This window comes from Lepisma saccharinum, chromosome 21 (genome assembly GCF_977018435.1).
Source record: "Lepisma saccharinum chromosome 21, izLepSacc3.1, whole genome shotgun sequence".
Taxonomy (NCBI): Eukaryota; Metazoa; Arthropoda; class Insecta; order Zygentoma; family Lepismatidae; genus Lepisma; species Lepisma saccharinum.
Genome location: NC_139249.1, coordinates 11,412,813 through 11,431,054, shown reverse-complemented (window position 1 = coordinate 11,431,054; position 18,242 = coordinate 11,412,813). Strand labels below are relative to the sequence as shown.

Here is an 18,242-nt window from a genome sequence, read left to right as displayed (position 1 = left end):
CCGCTGTGTCCAGGGTTGTCATTAACAATACTGGTCCGTCCTTCTTTGAAGGCACGACACCACTTCGCTACATTTTGCCTTGAAATTGTCCCCTCCCCATACACCTCCACAATCTGCCTATGAATGTCAGCAGGTGTAGTGTTTGTTTTTGGCCCACAGGAACCGCACCACTGCCCTCACTTCTACTCTTGACCAATTTTCTAGACGAGTCACCATTTTAAATGTCCGCTTCTCGGGTATACATGGTCAGAATCCGAAGTCCTCAAACTCACAAGACAAACATGTTATTAATTTACACATAAATTTTTGTTACGTTACAATGAATAAAACAAAAGTTATATGCTTTGTAACCTTTTTTTTTCGATCATCCCTCGTACATGTGCATACAGGAAGAGTAGGGTGACCATAATATTTTGACCCAAAAACGGGTCATGCCAAGGAGGTCAGTTTACCACCTCCTGAAAATTTGTTTAGGCCTAATTATAAAATTATTGTTCCATTAACATATTATTATTATTTATTAAAGTATGGATCTCATAAATGATACATACATTAAAATTAAATGTGTTCTCCCGTTGTCACTCGGTATAACTGGTCCCTTCTGAACAGCCTTTGATGTTAGTTCTATGCTGAAGTTCAGGAATGTCAGAAGTATTTGAATTTAGTATTTGTGGAGCAGTGAATGAGAACAGTTTTATACTTCACCAACTGTTCATAAAACTCCCTGAAAAATTAACCCCACATACATCTGACACAATGTGAGATTTGTCTTTGGAGTGTGTGTCAAGATGCAGGAATTTACATTCTTATTTCAAGTCCATTTTGAAACTGCATGTACACTTCTTGGCCATGCTTATTCACTGCTCTACAAATAACGGAACACTCACAAAACAATAAAACCTTTTTTAAGCATGAAATGTCTCAAATTTATACTTGGCTTTCAAGCTAACTCTATAACTTGTATAAAATGGGACAAATAGTGGTTTTTAATAATATCGACGGGACGACTGGGACATGACTGAAACGGGACTGTCCTGGTCAAAACAGGACGTTTGGTCACCCTAAGGAAGAGATGGTATGTGACTGTAATCTGATGCAGTTGCAGCACTGTGAAGGCAGTCGTTACAGGACAGTGCTAGGAGAAAAATGGCAGCTCTCATACAATCTCTTGCCATCTGCGAGGTAGTGCCATAATCAAATTTTTGCAACACTCAGAAGCAGATGCCAGCAGAGATTCAGTGGCAATTGTGAGAGGTGTAACGACTAGGGTGACCAGACACACACATTCAAAAAAGAGGACAGAGTATGACGAAATAGGAGGACAAAGCCATAAAAAAGAGGACACCGCAAAAATTACAGCACATTTACCATTATTATTAATTATTAATAAAACAACCTAACCAACACTTTGCCCACAGATACTTTTCAGATGATCTCTTTCAATATCCTCCTCTTACCTTTAAGCAAAGAAAGCAATCTTCTAATCTGTTCTTTAACAAATGACAAAGAATATCTACAGTTTGAAGCACAGAAGTTTACACAATTCTTTGATATTAGAATGAAATATCCCCTCAAGTGAATGCAAATGTAACAAGATTCGATTTAACATATTTTCACAAACCGAATTAAAATATTACGTAATTTAGATTGGGTAGAGAAATATGATTTTAATGCCACGAACATTTCTAGCACTCTTTCAAGAGCAGGGAAAGGTGACAGCCCCTTATGCACTTTACCTCATATTCACTTCTTCCATCCTTTAAAAGCTGGATATTTTCTTGCAAGATCATTGTTGAATTTACACTTTCGCTTCGTTATTTCATGAAAGTAAATATTACTTAATAATCGAAGTTCTCACTACGCGTGTCTGTATCGCGTATGCATAACTCGAAAAGGCAATGGTTGACCTCCGTGGCGGAGTGGTTAGCACAACGCCAGCTGTCCGGGATTCGAACCCGGCCTGGACATGGTGTTTTTGTGAGTGTCCCTTCATGAAAATCATCACATCATCGCTCATACCCATCTTCGCGATTAGCCAAAAGTGGCAGGAAAGCGATGTAAAATAAAGCAAATCAATCAATCAAAAAGGAACTGAACAGACTACATGCGTTCCAGCAGTCTCAGAGGGTGAAACAACAAGTTAGAATAATACTAATGACTAGGGTGCGGAATTTTGCCTATTTGCCTTTTTTATTCCTTTGCAGTAAAACATAGGCTATAATGTTTATAGTTCGTTTCATGGTGTTTCTAATCCAAAGACGCATTTTTATAGTGCCTATAAATGCCTATTTTGCTTAATAGTGCCAAAAAATGGTTATTCTGTAATTTTTGCATACTTTAGCTTTTTTTATGTGCCTTTGCCTTTCCCTATATTGAAGGGCATAAGGCTTTGTTGATGTTATACTGACTGAAATCTGGTATTCGCCAGATTTGAGGGTCTTAATTAGAACATTGGTTTAAATATTTTTTTTTGTTACAATAGTGCAAATTGTTCAAATTCGCACAGTTGTTAGCACAAGCTCTTTTTGTGAGAAAATACTTCAACTGACGATTCCCCGCAAATGTGAATTCCGATCAAAAGACTAATAATAGTTTGTTAATCGTTAGCACACTTTTATGTATAAACTGAAGTGCTAATACAGTATAACTGTGCATTGTAAGAAAAAAAAATGAAATAAGTTCACATTCAGTGCCTATTTCAATGTCATCTTTTAATTTTAGGGTGCCTTTTCAGTTCCTATTTTCGTGTCTTTTCGTAGTGTATACAGTGCCTACTTCAGAGGTTTTTAGTTCCTATAAATAAGTGTGGGGCGTTACCCCCACACCCCCTATACGCCTTCATGGCGTGGTGCTATGCACAGGGAACACTTTACTTTCTTACTTTATAAATCGGCACCCTACTCAGTCGGGAAAGTGATCGTGTTCAGCTCCCAGATGCTACGTGATCATTGTTCGAATACTTAACACACCCCAAGTGATATGCCATATCATAACGATCATCATTTATGATCGTTATCAGTGGTGCAACCACAGGGGGGGGGGGGGGCAGGGAAATGAGTTCTAGGGGGGCAAGGGGGGCAAACATTGACGGCCAAGTGTACCTGCAGTGGGTAATTTCCGCCCAGAACTTGATTCATTTGTGTTTTTTAAGTCTACTTTATGCACAGAAAGGCTAATTGAGACTGGGCCTATAGCTTAAAGTGAGTTCAGAACCACTATGATCCTCCACCGGCTATCGAACCCGTGACCCCTTGATCACACCACTACACCATCGGGGAGGCACAAAAGTATATAATGCCATGGCGTTCCGTGAAATTATTTGCGCCCTATTAAATTAATATTGATTTCAGCCTGCAAAACAAATTTGATCCAAAAATGTTCTTGCTCGCTTCGATCGCAATTTGTATTTGTTCGCTGAAATGAATTGTAAATAACCAGACAGAGAAATAAGACTTGTCTTAATTGATTTTGTTTTCAATGCATGAACAATTGTTTGGAGAAAAGGGAGCATGCACATTTAAGAGACAATTTATGTAATTTTTGCTGTTGGTTTATTGTGAGATGGATGAATTGGTTGTGTAGTGTATTTGAATAATATATGCTCTATATAATATTTATTAAAGAAACTTTGAATACGCACACAATTTAGTGTCCACGTCACTCCACATTACATATATGTGAATATATATCGTGCATGAAAGTTATGTTAATGTAAAAAAATAATTATATTTTGAAATGCATTTATCAAGCATTTTCTGTGTTTCAAAAATAATTTATGTGCTTGTTTTCCGTTATTAAAGTGAAATTCAAAGTCTTAAAAAAATAATTCAAATCGTTTGTTCGAACACAAAAACTTTTGCACCAACTTCTACCCCGTGTAATTTACGGGGGTAGTAACGTCTTTGATATTACCACTACTAATAGTAATAATAATGTTTTTTCCTGGGTTCGAATCTTGGCCTGGGCATGGATGCTTGCGAGTATCCATTCATTATTTTCATCATGCCACACTCATCTCCATATTCGCAAAAGTAGCACAAAAAGCGAAGTAAAATAAAGCAAATTAATAATAATAATAATAATGTTATAATAACATTATTAGTATTAACATTATTTTTATTAACATTTTATTATTATTATTATTATTGGTACGTTTATCCTGGTCCTTGCCCCCCCGACAAAAAATCGTGGTTGCGCCTCTGATCGTTATGCGTTCAAGCATTCTCCATGCAGCACATTTGCTATGGTCAATGCTATACTCTTTCCATAAAAGGAGGACATTTACAGATTTCTAAGAAATCCGCCCGGATGCCAGACAGACACCTAAAAAGGAGGGCATGTCCGGATAAAAGAGGACGTCTGGTCACCCTAGTAACGACTGGACATCATAAGTGACAGTATAGTCAAACGATGGTGCAGACAATTCACAGAAGACCGATCCAAAGTGCATGATCCCACATAGCTGAGCACATGTGGCTCTTTTGCATCACCTCAAGTGAGAGAGTTTCAACCCTCCATACAGCCCCAACCTCACACATAGGGACTTTCATCTCTTCCTTCAGTTGAAACAGTTTCTGGAAGGACTGCAGTACAGACGATTCCAGTCTTTGACACACATATATGACACAAGCATACAAAATTTTAGTGCCATGCTATGACAAATCCCTGAAAAACAGCGATGAATATGTCTCAAAGTAGGTTATGAGTCACTATTTCTAATGCAATAAATGTTAATCACTACTGATGTTCTTGATATTCTGGACAATTGAACAAAAAAAATGTAGTGAAAGTGTTTTCAAAGTACACATATGTGACTAGAGTGCCCTGTGTGTAGAAGAAATAAGTTGTGAAAAGAGGTAACCCCCCCCCCCCCCACACACAGCATGAGTAAATTATGAACGAAATCCTCAGCAATAACAAACGAAATAGAGTAATTGTGCTGTTCAAGTCAAGTTTATCTCCGATGTTTTAGAATACAGTTGAACCTGAATTATACATATGTCAAGGTGAGGAGAAAATAATACGTGTAACTGAGAATTAATTACAAATCAGATTTACATACCATGTCATATCATTATTAAAATACAGTAATTGTATCTATTTTGATGAGCAAGATTACATAATACAGGTTATTTTTGTTATAAAGTAGTAAATTAATGAATCTAAAAGTGTGATTCTTAAATACGTACATTACATTTGCCACTTTATTAGTGAATACTTTGATACTGAAATACAACAGTAGACACTACAGTTTTATAGTTTTACTGCCCAATTTTTAAAAAATCATCTAAAATAGCATTTCATTTACAGGGTGGCTACTCTAGGACCATGATAAAATTCAAGTATAATTCCCGGTTTTCAAGGCGAACTTTCCAAAAATTCAAGCAGATGTATTCTCTATTTCAATCTTACATATTACCGCCCCTCAACATCCAAAAATTATAATTCAATTAAATGGTATACGTAATATAATTAAAATATTTAATTTAAGGTGCTGAGTTTCTATTTACAATCAGAGGCGCAACCACGAATTTTTGTCTGGGCAGGTGGGGAGAAAGTGCCAGGATAATTATTAATTTGTTTTAATTTACTTTGCTTCTTGTGCCACATTTGGCTAATTTGCGAAGATGGGGATGAATGATATGAAATTGATGAATGGACAGCCACAAACATCCATGCCCAAGCCGGGACCAACATTGTTATTATTATTAATAGTAGTATTAGTATCAAAGACGTTATCATCATCATGAATTATGCAAAAAGGGGGTAGAAGTTGGTGCTAAAGCATTTGTGTTCGAACAAACTATTTCAATTATTTTTTCAACATGTTCAATTTCATAATGGAAAACAAGCACACAAACTGTTTTCGAGACAGAAAATGCTTGATAAATGCATTCCAAATATAATTATTTTTTACTTTAACATGTATAACTTTCATGCACGATATATGTTTCACATATATGCAACATGGAACGACGCAGACACTAAATTGTGTACGTATTCAAAGTTTCTTTAATACATATTATATACAACATATATTATTTAAATACATTACACAACCAATTCATCCATCTCACAATAAATCAACAGCAAAAATTATATAAATTGTCTCAAATGTGCACACTCCCTTTCCCCGAAACAATTGTTTGTGCATTTAAAAGACAATCAATTATGACAAGTGTTATTTATCTGTCTGAAAATTTACAATATAATGCATTACGGAGAACAATGAAATAATGCAAGCGAAGCGAGCAAGAAATATTTTGGATCTAATTCTTTGCAGGCTGCAATCAATATTGATTTAATAGGGTGCAAATAATTTCACGGGACGCCAATGTATTCTCTCATTTACAACTTTTGTGCCTCCCCAATAGTGTAGTGGTAACATCGTCCCTTGTGATCAAGGGGTCCCGGGTTCGATACCCGGTGTAGGCACATGGCACAGTAGTTCAGATCCCACTTTAAACTGTAGATCCAGTCCCGGTTAGCCTTTCTGTGCATAAAGTGGACTTAAAACCACAAATCAATCAATCAATTTTACATACTCAATGGAGTATTGAAATGTGTTGACGTGCAGATTCCGAATCTGCGTCCCTTTGATTTTTATTTATTTATTTATTTTTTTTTTGCGAAAATTTAAAATCACCACATCTCCGTTCCTAATAGAGCTAGGAGGATGGTTGATAGCTCGTTGGACTCTGAATGAAGTCCTCTTTCCGATTCTACAATACAAAATGGGGGTTTCCATTTAAAATTTCACAGTAGCCCCTGCCCCACCCCCAGGGGGAGGAGGTGGGAAATAAAGTGTGATATCATTGAATAGCTTTCTTTCACTTATTAGACATGTATTTTTTTCGTTTTCCGATTCGATGTGTATTTCTCACGGTATGTGACCGTTCCGGGACGTATAAAACAGAATTACGTATAAAACTATATATAAATACAATTTTAAATACAACATTGGCATAAACAAGCTTCTTTCTACCTTGCTTGTGACACTGTGATGGTGACGAGCATCTTGAATTTTTTCGGGGTGCATGCACTTTTTCGCCTTCTAACAGAAATTGTTTGGTATGACTTCACATTCTACTTACCTTTACAAAAGGTGGTCTATATCCTGTTTCCGCCACTCTAACCCTCCTTAACACTCAATGTTTATATTGCCACAATGTCAACTCAAATTTCTTTACTATTTCCAGTCTAGCTTATATGCCCCTTAAAATGACACTTTTTCATTTTTCCCACCTATTTCTACCACACGAAATTTTGCAATAATTTATTTTTAAGAAGGAATACGACGTCATTTCATTAACAGCTAAAATCCTACCTGAGTAGCAGCAGTAGTAGTAGTAGTTGTTGTTGTTGTATTTGAAGAAGGCTGCGTAACATGGTTGCCCTCTGCTTCTGGTCTATAGTTCTGAACAGGATCAGGTGCTAGAATAAGGTTTTCTCTACTTATGACTCTCGTAACTCCATTTTTCATTGTCTCTGGCTTTTCCTTCGTCACTTTTTTCTCTTCCTCCACTTCATCACCTGTACTTTGTAAAAGTTCATTTAACTTTTCCCTTTTGGCTATTTCTATCTTCTGTCGTCCATACTAAAAGAAAAAAATAGAATCATGTATTAATTTTCAATTGCATACTACATTACATACAAAAATAAGTACAATACAATAACAAGGCAAGGAAATTAAATATAACAAAATTGTACCCTGCGTAAACAAGCTGCAGCAACGTTTATGGCACCAGGGCTTAACTAACGGAATATACAGGTGCATCAGCTCTGAGATTATGTGCATTTCGAACTATACAGGAACATGCCCATTCAAACATTACTGCCATGCCCATGTCAAACGTACTACAGTGATGGATCTTTTTTTTTTTTTTAAAAAAAAAAAACAGTATTTGATTGATTTATTTCATTTTACTTCACGTTTTGTGCCTCTTGGCTAATTTGCGAAGATGGGAATGAGTGATGAAATTGATGAATGGACATTCACAAAAAAACAAGCCCGAGCGGGATTCAAACCCGGAACCCTTAGCGTCTCAGCGCAATGTGCTAAATTCGAGACGAATGCGAGACGACGCGGTGGTCTAGTGGGCTGCCACGCGGAGATGATCTAAGGTTGGAATTTCTCCGGCCTTATCCCCGCAAAAAGCGGCTCCCCGGCTCACCCAGCCTAAAATGAATGGGTACCTGGGGGCAACCCCAAGGGGGGGGGGTAAATGCAGCCGGAGCATGATGCTCATCACATCACCTTCAAAATGTCTGAGATAAAATGTTTGGACCCTACCCCAACATCCTCTAAATATGCCTACATGGCACGGTGCTTTTAGCACTGGTTAAAAAACAAAATCGCACGTGAACATAAGAATGTCTAAAACTAAGCCATCAGACCTGAACATGACGTTTAAAAGAAACAGTAAACTTTTTATAAATCTACTAAATGGCCAAGAAATGAAAGTTCCTCCCTTGGTTGTTCCGCCTCTACCCACAAGTGCTTTCAGTATTGCTGATGTTAGGAAGCCACAGAGGGGGGCCAAGATTGTCTTTTTGCTCCCCTTCCCCCCAGTCATGCCTTTAAAAATGAGACTACACACACACATACAAGGTGTCGCAAAACTCTTTCATCAACGCTTGGGTGCTGGTAGATGTCATAAAAACAAGTAACTTTTTCCTATAAAGTTTACCTCGAAAGAGCTTAGTTTCTGCGCTATAAGCGCTTAAAATCTATCCTGTACGTATGCAACCCAACACAGAAAACTACCAGGGGCGCGTGGCAGGGTTGCCACTAGCGTTCCTCGTTAAGAGAGACGACTTGAAAACAACAACTTGAGTGTCTTGCCGAGCAAAATCCAAAACATTAATGATGATGTTGTAAGAAGCATTGACAGTATTTATAAACTGACCAACACAAATAATGGGCAGACTAAAATTCAAGATTAGCTACTCATTCTAAAATATCTTCATAATTGTTTGATTGATTTGGTTTATTTTAATTCGTTTTTCTGCCGCCTTTGGCTAATCGCGAAGATGAGGATGATATGATGGAATAACAAATGACACCAATGTCTAGACCAGGATTTAAACCCGAGATACCTGGCGCCGTAGCGAGCTGTGCTAACCACATCACCACGAAGTGTTTCGTGTATCATGCGATATCAACAATTGACAAGGGAGACGTGAGATATGGGAAATCCACGAACGAACAAATGTAAACATGATGTGTTTGCTGCCTCGTCTCGAACACGCAGACTGTAATGTTATTACAATTTATTTATTAGAAAATTATTCCTATCTGTGTTATTGATAATCGTGTTCGTCTCATAAGGAAATAATTGCAATGCTCTTTTAATTTAATGATTGATTGATTTACTTTAATTTACCTCGTTTCTTGTGCCACTTTTGGTTAATTTGCATAGATGGGGATGAGTGATGATATGATGAATTTGATGAATGGACTCTCACAAACATCCATGCCCAGGCCAGGATTCGAACCCGGGACCCTTGGCGTCGTAGCGCGATGTGCTAACCACTCCGGCACGGGGGGCGGCTCTGCGTGTTCGAAACGAGGCAGCAAACACATGTTTACATTTGTTCGTTCGTGGATTTCCCATATCTCACGTCTCCCTTGTCAATTGTTGATATCGCATGATACACGAAACACTCCCTGGTGATGTGGTTAGCACAGCTCGCTACGGCGCCAGGTATCTCGGGTTTAAATCCTGGTCTAGACATTGGTGTCATTTGTTATTTCATCATATCATCCTCATCTTCGCGATTAGCCAAAGGTGGCAGAAAAACGAATTAAAATAAACCAAATCAATCAAACAATTATGGAGATATTTTAGAATGAGTAGCTAATCTTGAATTTCAGTCTGCCCATTATTTGTCTTGGTCAGTTTATAAATACTGTCAATGCTTCTTACAACATCATCAATGTTTTGGATTTTGCTCAGGCAAGACTCTCAAGTTGTTGTTTTCAAGTCGTCTCTCTTAACGAGGAACGCTAGTGGCAACCCTGCCACGCGCCCCTGGTAGTTATGTCAGGGCAAGCGTTTTCTGTGTTGGGTTGCATACGTACAGGATAGATTTTAAGCGCTTATAGCGCAGAAACTAAGCGCTTTCGAGGTACACTTTATAGGGAAAAGTTACTTGTTTTTATGATATCTACCAGCACCCAAGCGTTGTTGGTATATATATATATATACAGGGTGATTCTAAAGGTAGGGTACAAACGAAAACCACAGATACCTCCCATGAAAGAGACACGAAAGTGCCCTTTCCACTTTGCCGAGAGATGCCTCCGTGAGGAGCTAGACAACGACGAAAACGTGTGTAAATGAACTTCACACCGCTGTACAGCCAGTACCAGTGAAGATAGAAAGGCGGAACAAAAGAAGTCAAAAGAAACACCAATGTCGCCCATCCGAAAAACACCAGTCGGCAGCTGCGCAACGCATGCGCATAGGGTTCCGCAAAGGAAATAGAAGTGTCCCGCAAGACAAGTGAAGGGAAAGGGTAGCGATCGACAACGGTAGGGACAAAAGAAGCAATGAAGCATGAAGTAACAATTGCACAGCGGCAAACAAACACCATGGCTGAACCATGTACGCGATTGTTGCCTATCGAGTGTCACGGACCACTTTGCTTGTATTCTCGGTGTGTTTCTTCATCCTACGTCGTCCTCCCGTGGTTCTGCAACCACGCACTACTTTTCTCGACTGCACTGCTTCAGTCATGGTGTTTGTTTCCCGCTGTGCGATTGTTACTTCATGCTTCATTGCTTCTTTTGTCCCTACCGTTGTCGATCGCTACCCTTTCCCTTCACTTGTGTTGCGGGACACTCCTATTTCCTTTGTGGAACCCCATGCGCATGCGCTGCGCAGCTACCGCCTGGTGATTTTCGGATGGGCGACTTTGGTGTTCCTTTTGACTTATTTTGTTCCGCCTTTCTATCTTCACTGGTACTGGCTGTACAGCGGTGTGAAGTTCATTTTCACACGTTTTCGGCGTTGTCTAGCTCCTCACGGAGGCATCTCTCGACAAAGTGGAAGGGGCACTTTCGTCTCTATTTCATGGGAGGAATCTGTGGTTTTCGTTTGTACCCTACATTTAGAATCACCCTGTATATATATATATATATATATATATCTATCTGTAACAACTTATCTTGGTTGTGAAGAATATTTGGAAAAATATTTTTGCACTAGATTTGTGAACGTGCAATCAAGTTTCCGTTAACAACAAAAAGCACGTGCCATCGCAGTCAGGTCTCTGCAAAGCAAGCAGACACCGCGGGGTTGTTTGCTCGCACTAGACAATCTTTGATTCGGCGTTATCATCTCTGCGTGCAAGTTAATGGTAGACAGTTTGAACATCGTCTGTAATGTGGTTCCCTCCACTCTGCACACAGTGAACATGTCGGCACATATGCAACCTAGCGCACCACCACCATCTTTGTTTCTCTACGTAATGGTGATGTCCACTACGGATATTCGCTTTCTTCTTAGTTGTCAGTCTCCACATATCACTTTCCGTGGATAACACATCTCGCTAAACCTTTTTCCGTGGATAACACATCTCGCTAAACCTTTCCCTACACCCATGACTTCAACAGACCCATTCGCTACCTTTGGGGAATCCCTTGTGCATCAACTTCACACATCTGCCATGTGCCTTTTTTAATAGAGCATGCCGCATTTCTTTGTGGAACGCCCTTCGCCGCGGTCATATGGTTGGCCGTTGTGCCACTATTTCCTTGTAAACATAATTTTCACACATTCTTCCACTTCAATAACTCCGAACGGGTGCCGTTTTCGGCATTTCGTCACATGAACTTTTGTGTTTATTTTCAGTTGTAGAATCACCTCCTAAGCGTTACAAACGAACTTTAGTAACACCCTGCACACACACACACACACACACACACACACACACAATTATATATATATATATATATATATATATATATATGTATATATATATATATATGTATATATATATATATGTATATATATACACACATACACACACACACACACACACACACACGGGGGGGGGGATGAGATTGTAAAAACTGGTTGACAGATTTGAAGCTGGCCATGCTTTAATGTTCCCACTTTAAAATTCATTGTCATCCTTTGTTCATAGGAAGATACTTTTTAGTTTTCAAAGGAATGAATCCACTCATGGTGTAGTTACTAAAAATTAAGCCTGTATATTGTATATCTTCAGTTAAACTACAATATTCCAACACACTATTTCCAATGTCCATGCATGGATTTTATTTTCATAAGCATGAAAGGGTGAAATGTTATAATGCAAAAACAAATCATGAAGGGCGATATGACCAGGAATTTCGTCAGAGTTTTTATTAATCTTTTCAATATTTTAAAGGCTGAGTAATAGGGACGGACGATATTGGAAATTTGATAGTGTGATATATCGTCACACGATACGATGAAATATTTTTTTCTGTATCGTGATATCGGCGATATATCGTCTCCATGATATATGTCGCCAAATATCGTGACGATATATCGCTGACACGACCTATGTCGCTAAAATATCGTGACGATATATCGTCTAGTTATATCGCCTGGATGATATTTTTTTCAATATCGCGATATATCGCCAACATTAGCAATTAACTATCAACCACTTCCCTGTTTTGCATGTCAGCAAACAATTTCCCCCTCTCTTTCCTTCCTTCTGTATCTGTCTTTCCTTTCTTGCTTCTTCCATTCCCCCGCACAGCCCCCTCCTCTCTGCAAGGTGGTGTAAATGCGGAAGGTACAAGTCCAAGCCAGCCGGCAGTGTGCCGTATTTCTAACAGACGTACATAGTGGAGAAAATTCGGACTCTTGCCAAACCAAGAAATGTCTCACGACTGACGCAAATGCCGACCCTTTGGCCCATCATTCCAAGTGCGACAAAAGTCAGTTCAAAGCAAACTTGTAAACAAGAAATGCCTACAGTTAACCGTGAGGTGGTGGCAGCATAAGCGGTATGGAGCCGGAAGAAACGTACAATAAACTACTACTGGAAAACTCGCCTAAACGGAAGATTATTCCTTAACTGGTGATCGGTGTAGTCCCGGAATCAATCATACGCTCGTTTTAACACTGGTGCCAGCAGGGAGAACAACATGGCGCAGCAAGAAGCAAAATACAATAATTGATGCATATTGTTAGCAAGATATCACAATCAACGGTACAGATTTGCTTCACATATTATCTCAGAACTAATGTTTGGACGAGCAACTTATTCAAGCAAAAATGTCCACCCGAGTTTCCTCGTCTCCATGCGAGTCAGTTTACACAGCCTACCAACTGGATCACCTCAACTCCATACAATGATCATGGGCGTCCGGAAGGGGGGCAAGGGGGGCCGTGCCCCCCCTGGAAAATGAAAGTCAACCAAAAAGTATATATTTTTGACATAATTTCATTTCAGCCACAATAATATTTATTAATTATTGTATGAATATGATAAAATTCAAATTTAAGCAATGTTTTTTGAGGGAACAATACTATTATTGGGGAAAATGTGCCTTGTTTGCCCCCCCCCTGGAAAAAATCCTGCGGACGTCCATGACAATGATCGTAGTATTTTAAATGTTTCTGTCCACTTTTCAAAAACTATCTGGTTGCTAGATTTGCAAACATTGTATGCACTTCAATCATAGGTCGGTGGCCCGGTGAGGGAAGAGAGGAGTAAGGAGCTCCCGCTCTCTCGCTCTGCTCAATACCCAGTGGAAGCACACTTTAAACTGTAGGTCCAGTCCCGATTAGTTTCTCTGTGCATAAAGTGGACTTAAAACACAAACTAACTCTCTTTGTCTATCTCTTTTCTTCGAGAGAGAGAGAGAGAGAGAAATCTCCACTACTCCTCCCACCGACCTCTGTACCGAGTGGTTAGCACAGGGCACCAGGATCCAGAGATCTAATCCCGGCGGGGGCATGAATGTTCTTTGTGAGTGCCCCTTCATTAATTCCATCAACTCATCCTCATCGTCGCGATTAGCCAAAAGTAGGGGAAAAGCGACGCTAAATAAAAAAAATCAAATGAATCTCCTCCTTCCTTCCTTCTAGACGTGACACAGAGTGAGTTGAGTGAGAGAGAGAGAGAGAGAATTGAAGGACTGGGGAGTAAAACATGGTTAAGTGACATTTTGGTCATTGTCGAGTCTATTAAGAAAAAAGGTGACAACAAACATCACTTTAGATAAATTGTTTTCGTGTTGTATTTACCAATTTCAGAAGGATTCAATGAGTCCGATCTAAATTGCATTACATGGCAATTATACGCGAAAATTGAAGGATACCTCTTTTTCATTTGTAACTCAATATTGGCCAAAAATGTAATTTTCAATTATTAATTAAATGATATCCAAAAATACGTTTTACAATATATTAAGTATAACAAATGTACCTGTCGCATATTCTAAGAATTCATGTGGCCTTTCACGTTTAACTTATACCGTGTGATCTCCCCGAACTGCTCGTCTTTCGCGAAGACATTTTCTGCACGAAAACTGAGGAACAATTCGTAAAATTGTGATGGTAAAAACTACAAACTAGGTATGATTTGAACCAGTCACCTGCTGCTAATCTAGAAAAAAAATAGCAGTTCCCAGATAAAACCAACTTAAAGCACTGATTGGGCCAACAAGCCATAAAACGTTGTATGGGAGGAAATAATGGCAGTTGCTCGTTTTATTGCTGAACGAGAAACGGTCTATAACTATACAATTGGCGATTATCTCGCTGATGTACAGGAACGGAACGACGTCGCTCGCTCCGAAAGCAGTTACCTTATCACGTGATCCTTGTTCGAGAGGATAACAGAAGGGAATTGACCTGCACAGGCTCGGTTGAGGCGTCGCTGGCTACCACAATCTAAGCACCGTTATTAACTGCACGTCTCTAGTAAGTAGCGGCTCGTGCCTAAAATAACAGGTGAAGAAGTACATTTATAGGCAATGTAAAAACAAATAGTAAGTTGAACTGAATCATGCTATTTGAAGAATGTCATTGGGCCGCCCACAATTTAAAATGTATTTTTTGTCTTCAACCGTCCATCTGGAAAATGGTGTCTGTGTCTGGTGTCTAAATCATTTACTGGGTTCATTGTACAAACCACAGCTCAACACATGAACACAACACACGATAGGAAACGCGAAACACACACGAGGAAAAAGATCTCGCGAGAACGCAAAAATTTTGCCACAACCACTGGATACAATGTTTTCTGTCGACGAGAGAACTGCTGCACCTACAAGGCGACACCTGTTCAAGGCCAACGTTAGGTGACGTCACCGTTGCCATGACAACCGGCTAAAGTCTTCCGCAACCTGGCGGAGTCTGCCCTTGGTTTCTTTATGCTACGACGAACTCTTCACGTGCGTAGCGCCGAGCGGCGTATTATTTGAGTATTATCGTGTGCGTTCTGCTGGGAAATAGTTTAATTTAACAAACAATGAAAAATGTCAATATTAATTTGAAAATTAGGTGAAAACATCTGCACTTGTTGCACTTGGCCAGCCGCCACTGCTAGTAAGTAGTCTGATGTGCCATCTACAAATCTACCACACGCGTCAGAGTTTCTTCAAGTTTGTAAGGAAGTTTAGGGTGAGCATAAAGTCTTTCCCTGATTACAAACTTTTATTGCTAAAGAACTATGCTAGATACAGATATGCGGTTTGTTGGAAATGGTAGCTTAACTCATAATGTTTTGTTATCAGTACACTTCAGTACACTTCGACATGTGCTCCCTTTGTTGCCCTTAGAACGTCTAGGCGATACTCAATTTCTCTCCGTCTTTGCCAACATTTCTTCCGTCACCGTCTCTATAGCATCCCGTATTCGCGTCTGAAGAGTTTGCATATCAGGAACTGGTGAACTAAACACTGTGTCCTTAACGTAACCCCATAAAAAAAAAGTTAAGAGGGGTTATGTCCGGCGAACGCGGTGGCCATGATACGGGACCGTCTCTACGAATCAGACAAAACAAAGAAATGGACAAAAACTTGATGTATTGCACTACTTATTGCCATAGGTTTTATTTGCCTATCTACCGTGGAAGTTGAGATATAAATATTCATAATCAGGGAAAGACTTTATGCTCACCCTGTATATGCACGTAACCACAAGATACGGATTCTAAGTGATATTTACTGAAAAGGATACAAGGCTTGTTTTCGGGACACGCATCGTCGTTGTTAGGCCTGAAAAATATAAAACAACAAGACTAGAATCGCCAATAATATTTAGTTCTGTCGCGTCTGACTACCACGCCGGAGTCCCAGGATCGATTCCGGGCATGTCCCTGCATACAGCGACCCTGGGGTCTCCGCCCCCCCCCCCCCCCTGTGCCCGGCGTCAGGGGCGATCCACGCTATAGCTACAGTTTTGGGTTATAGTTAGGGCCCGGGACTTTATGTTATAACCAGAACCCGGATTTTTATGCAATATCAAAGTACAAAATATGTACATAAATATGTAACAAAAATTGATAAAATATGTACCTAAATATGTATTATCAAAAGGACATGTAGGTAAGGCTTTGTCCGAATGGTACGAAGTACGTACTTGAAGCATGGTTTTGGCGAAAGTGACGTCACCTACTACAGTTCGAAAGCGCCAAGAACAGGAGTACGCAAGTGCATAGCTCGCAGTGCAGGTGGAAGCTGACTCAGTCACGTGATTTCCACACTCGTTGTTCGTTTGTTTAAAATCGCGGAGATAGAAAGCCAGCAACACGGGTTAAATATACGTTATGGGTCAGCAAGTTGTTGGTTAAAGTGTTTCTAATGTGTGGAAATGTATGTATACGAACATTTGAAAATGCAACGTGATTTCTATGGTAAAAAAACAACGAGTACTCAGTTTTATCTACTGATCGCATTTGGCGCTGCAGTCGAAGTGCAATTCGAAAGACTTTCACTTCCATTCCACGACTTCAAGACCATACTCGGAGGATGCTCGCTTCAAGTACGGCCTTGCACATTTGGGACACGGCCTAAATATGTATCATCATAGAATAGTATGTAATATTAATAATAATCGAGTATCAAAGCAATATCAAGAATTCTGCTAGATATCTATTTTATTCGATCATATTCCGCGTAATTTTAAAGACATAAGTTGTTCAAATTAAAATTTGTATCAAATTTATAAACTCAATAAAGCACGGCAACGTGCACATATTTAAGAAACCATATTCTCGATTTCTGTAATTACTTTTCTCACCGCTAATTATTGTAGAATATGTAAATATGTACGAGAGCTCTTAGTAACTTTCGAAACAAATTGTAAAAAAAAGCGTCTACAGCAAGAACAATCTAATGAAAATACATAGCTACTTATGTACTTTTTTCTACAAGGGAACATATTGTATAACTCGCTACGTACAGGAAAGTAGATTTCTTGTCCGCCGATGCCAAGTTTCTAGGTGCCTTGCCTAAACCTAAGAGCGAAACAAAAATATGTAACCAGAAAGGGAAGGGAGGGGAGAGAAACTCCAGCATCTTTCGATAAATAATAATTCCATTTTTTCCCCCAGCCTGTTCCTTTTACTCTTGCATGGTACGAAATGTAACAACTCATACAAATTCCACTGGTTCTTTTATGAAAAGTCTAAGGTTCTCAAGTTGCATTCAATATGCAATAATGTGGTTTGCATCTTAGTCTCAGAGTTGGCCAAAACTTTAATAATTTATCTGACCCTAACTCTGTACCTCCAATGTTTAATGGTTTAATTCAAATTTCTGAAGCAAAACTTGTGACAAGTGAATTACACCCCGAAATGAAGATTGCAATTACAAATCATTATGCAACCCAAATTCCGTTCCCCGAACTGTAATGCAACTAAACGCGGTGAAACGCCATTATACAAGAACTTTCCGACAACCTGAATAGCAGTTAACATTCTTTCCAGAAGAGTATAGTGGAAACGGCACAACAGTGAGTCATCATAAGCAACTTGATACTTATGTAAAAAAAAAAAAAAAAAAAATGCTGACTATCCAAATTGCACTGTTTTATTACTTCGATTCTTATGTCCACAAATTCACTCGGAGGGCCAGCATCACAAATGTGCTACATCATCCTTTTGCAAGGGTGACTTTATTAGCAAAGGATTCAATCAAAGCGTCTATTACGTAAGTCTTGAAAGGTCGCTTATGTAAGAAATTACTCCAAAAAGAGAAGACAATGTTGTTGCTGTGCAAAAAAGAT

At 39.2% G+C, this 18,242-nt stretch overlaps 1 protein-coding gene across 3 annotated transcripts in view; it reads right to left on the bottom strand.

Annotated features, from left to right (window-relative positions):
* Positions 1 to 18,242, bottom strand: part of Gpat4 (Glycerol-3-phosphate acyltransferase 4) — a 111,760-nt gene that overhangs the window by 27,748 nt on the left and 65,770 nt on the right. For all 3 annotated transcript variants that reach the window (XM_083143340.1, XM_083143338.1, XM_083143339.1), the window contains exon 2: positions 7,328 to 7,597. In XM_083143340.1, the coding sequence (XP_082999466.1) occupies positions 7,328 to 7,597 (270 nt within the window). The remainder of the gene's footprint in view (positions 1 to 7,327; positions 7,598 to 18,242) is intronic.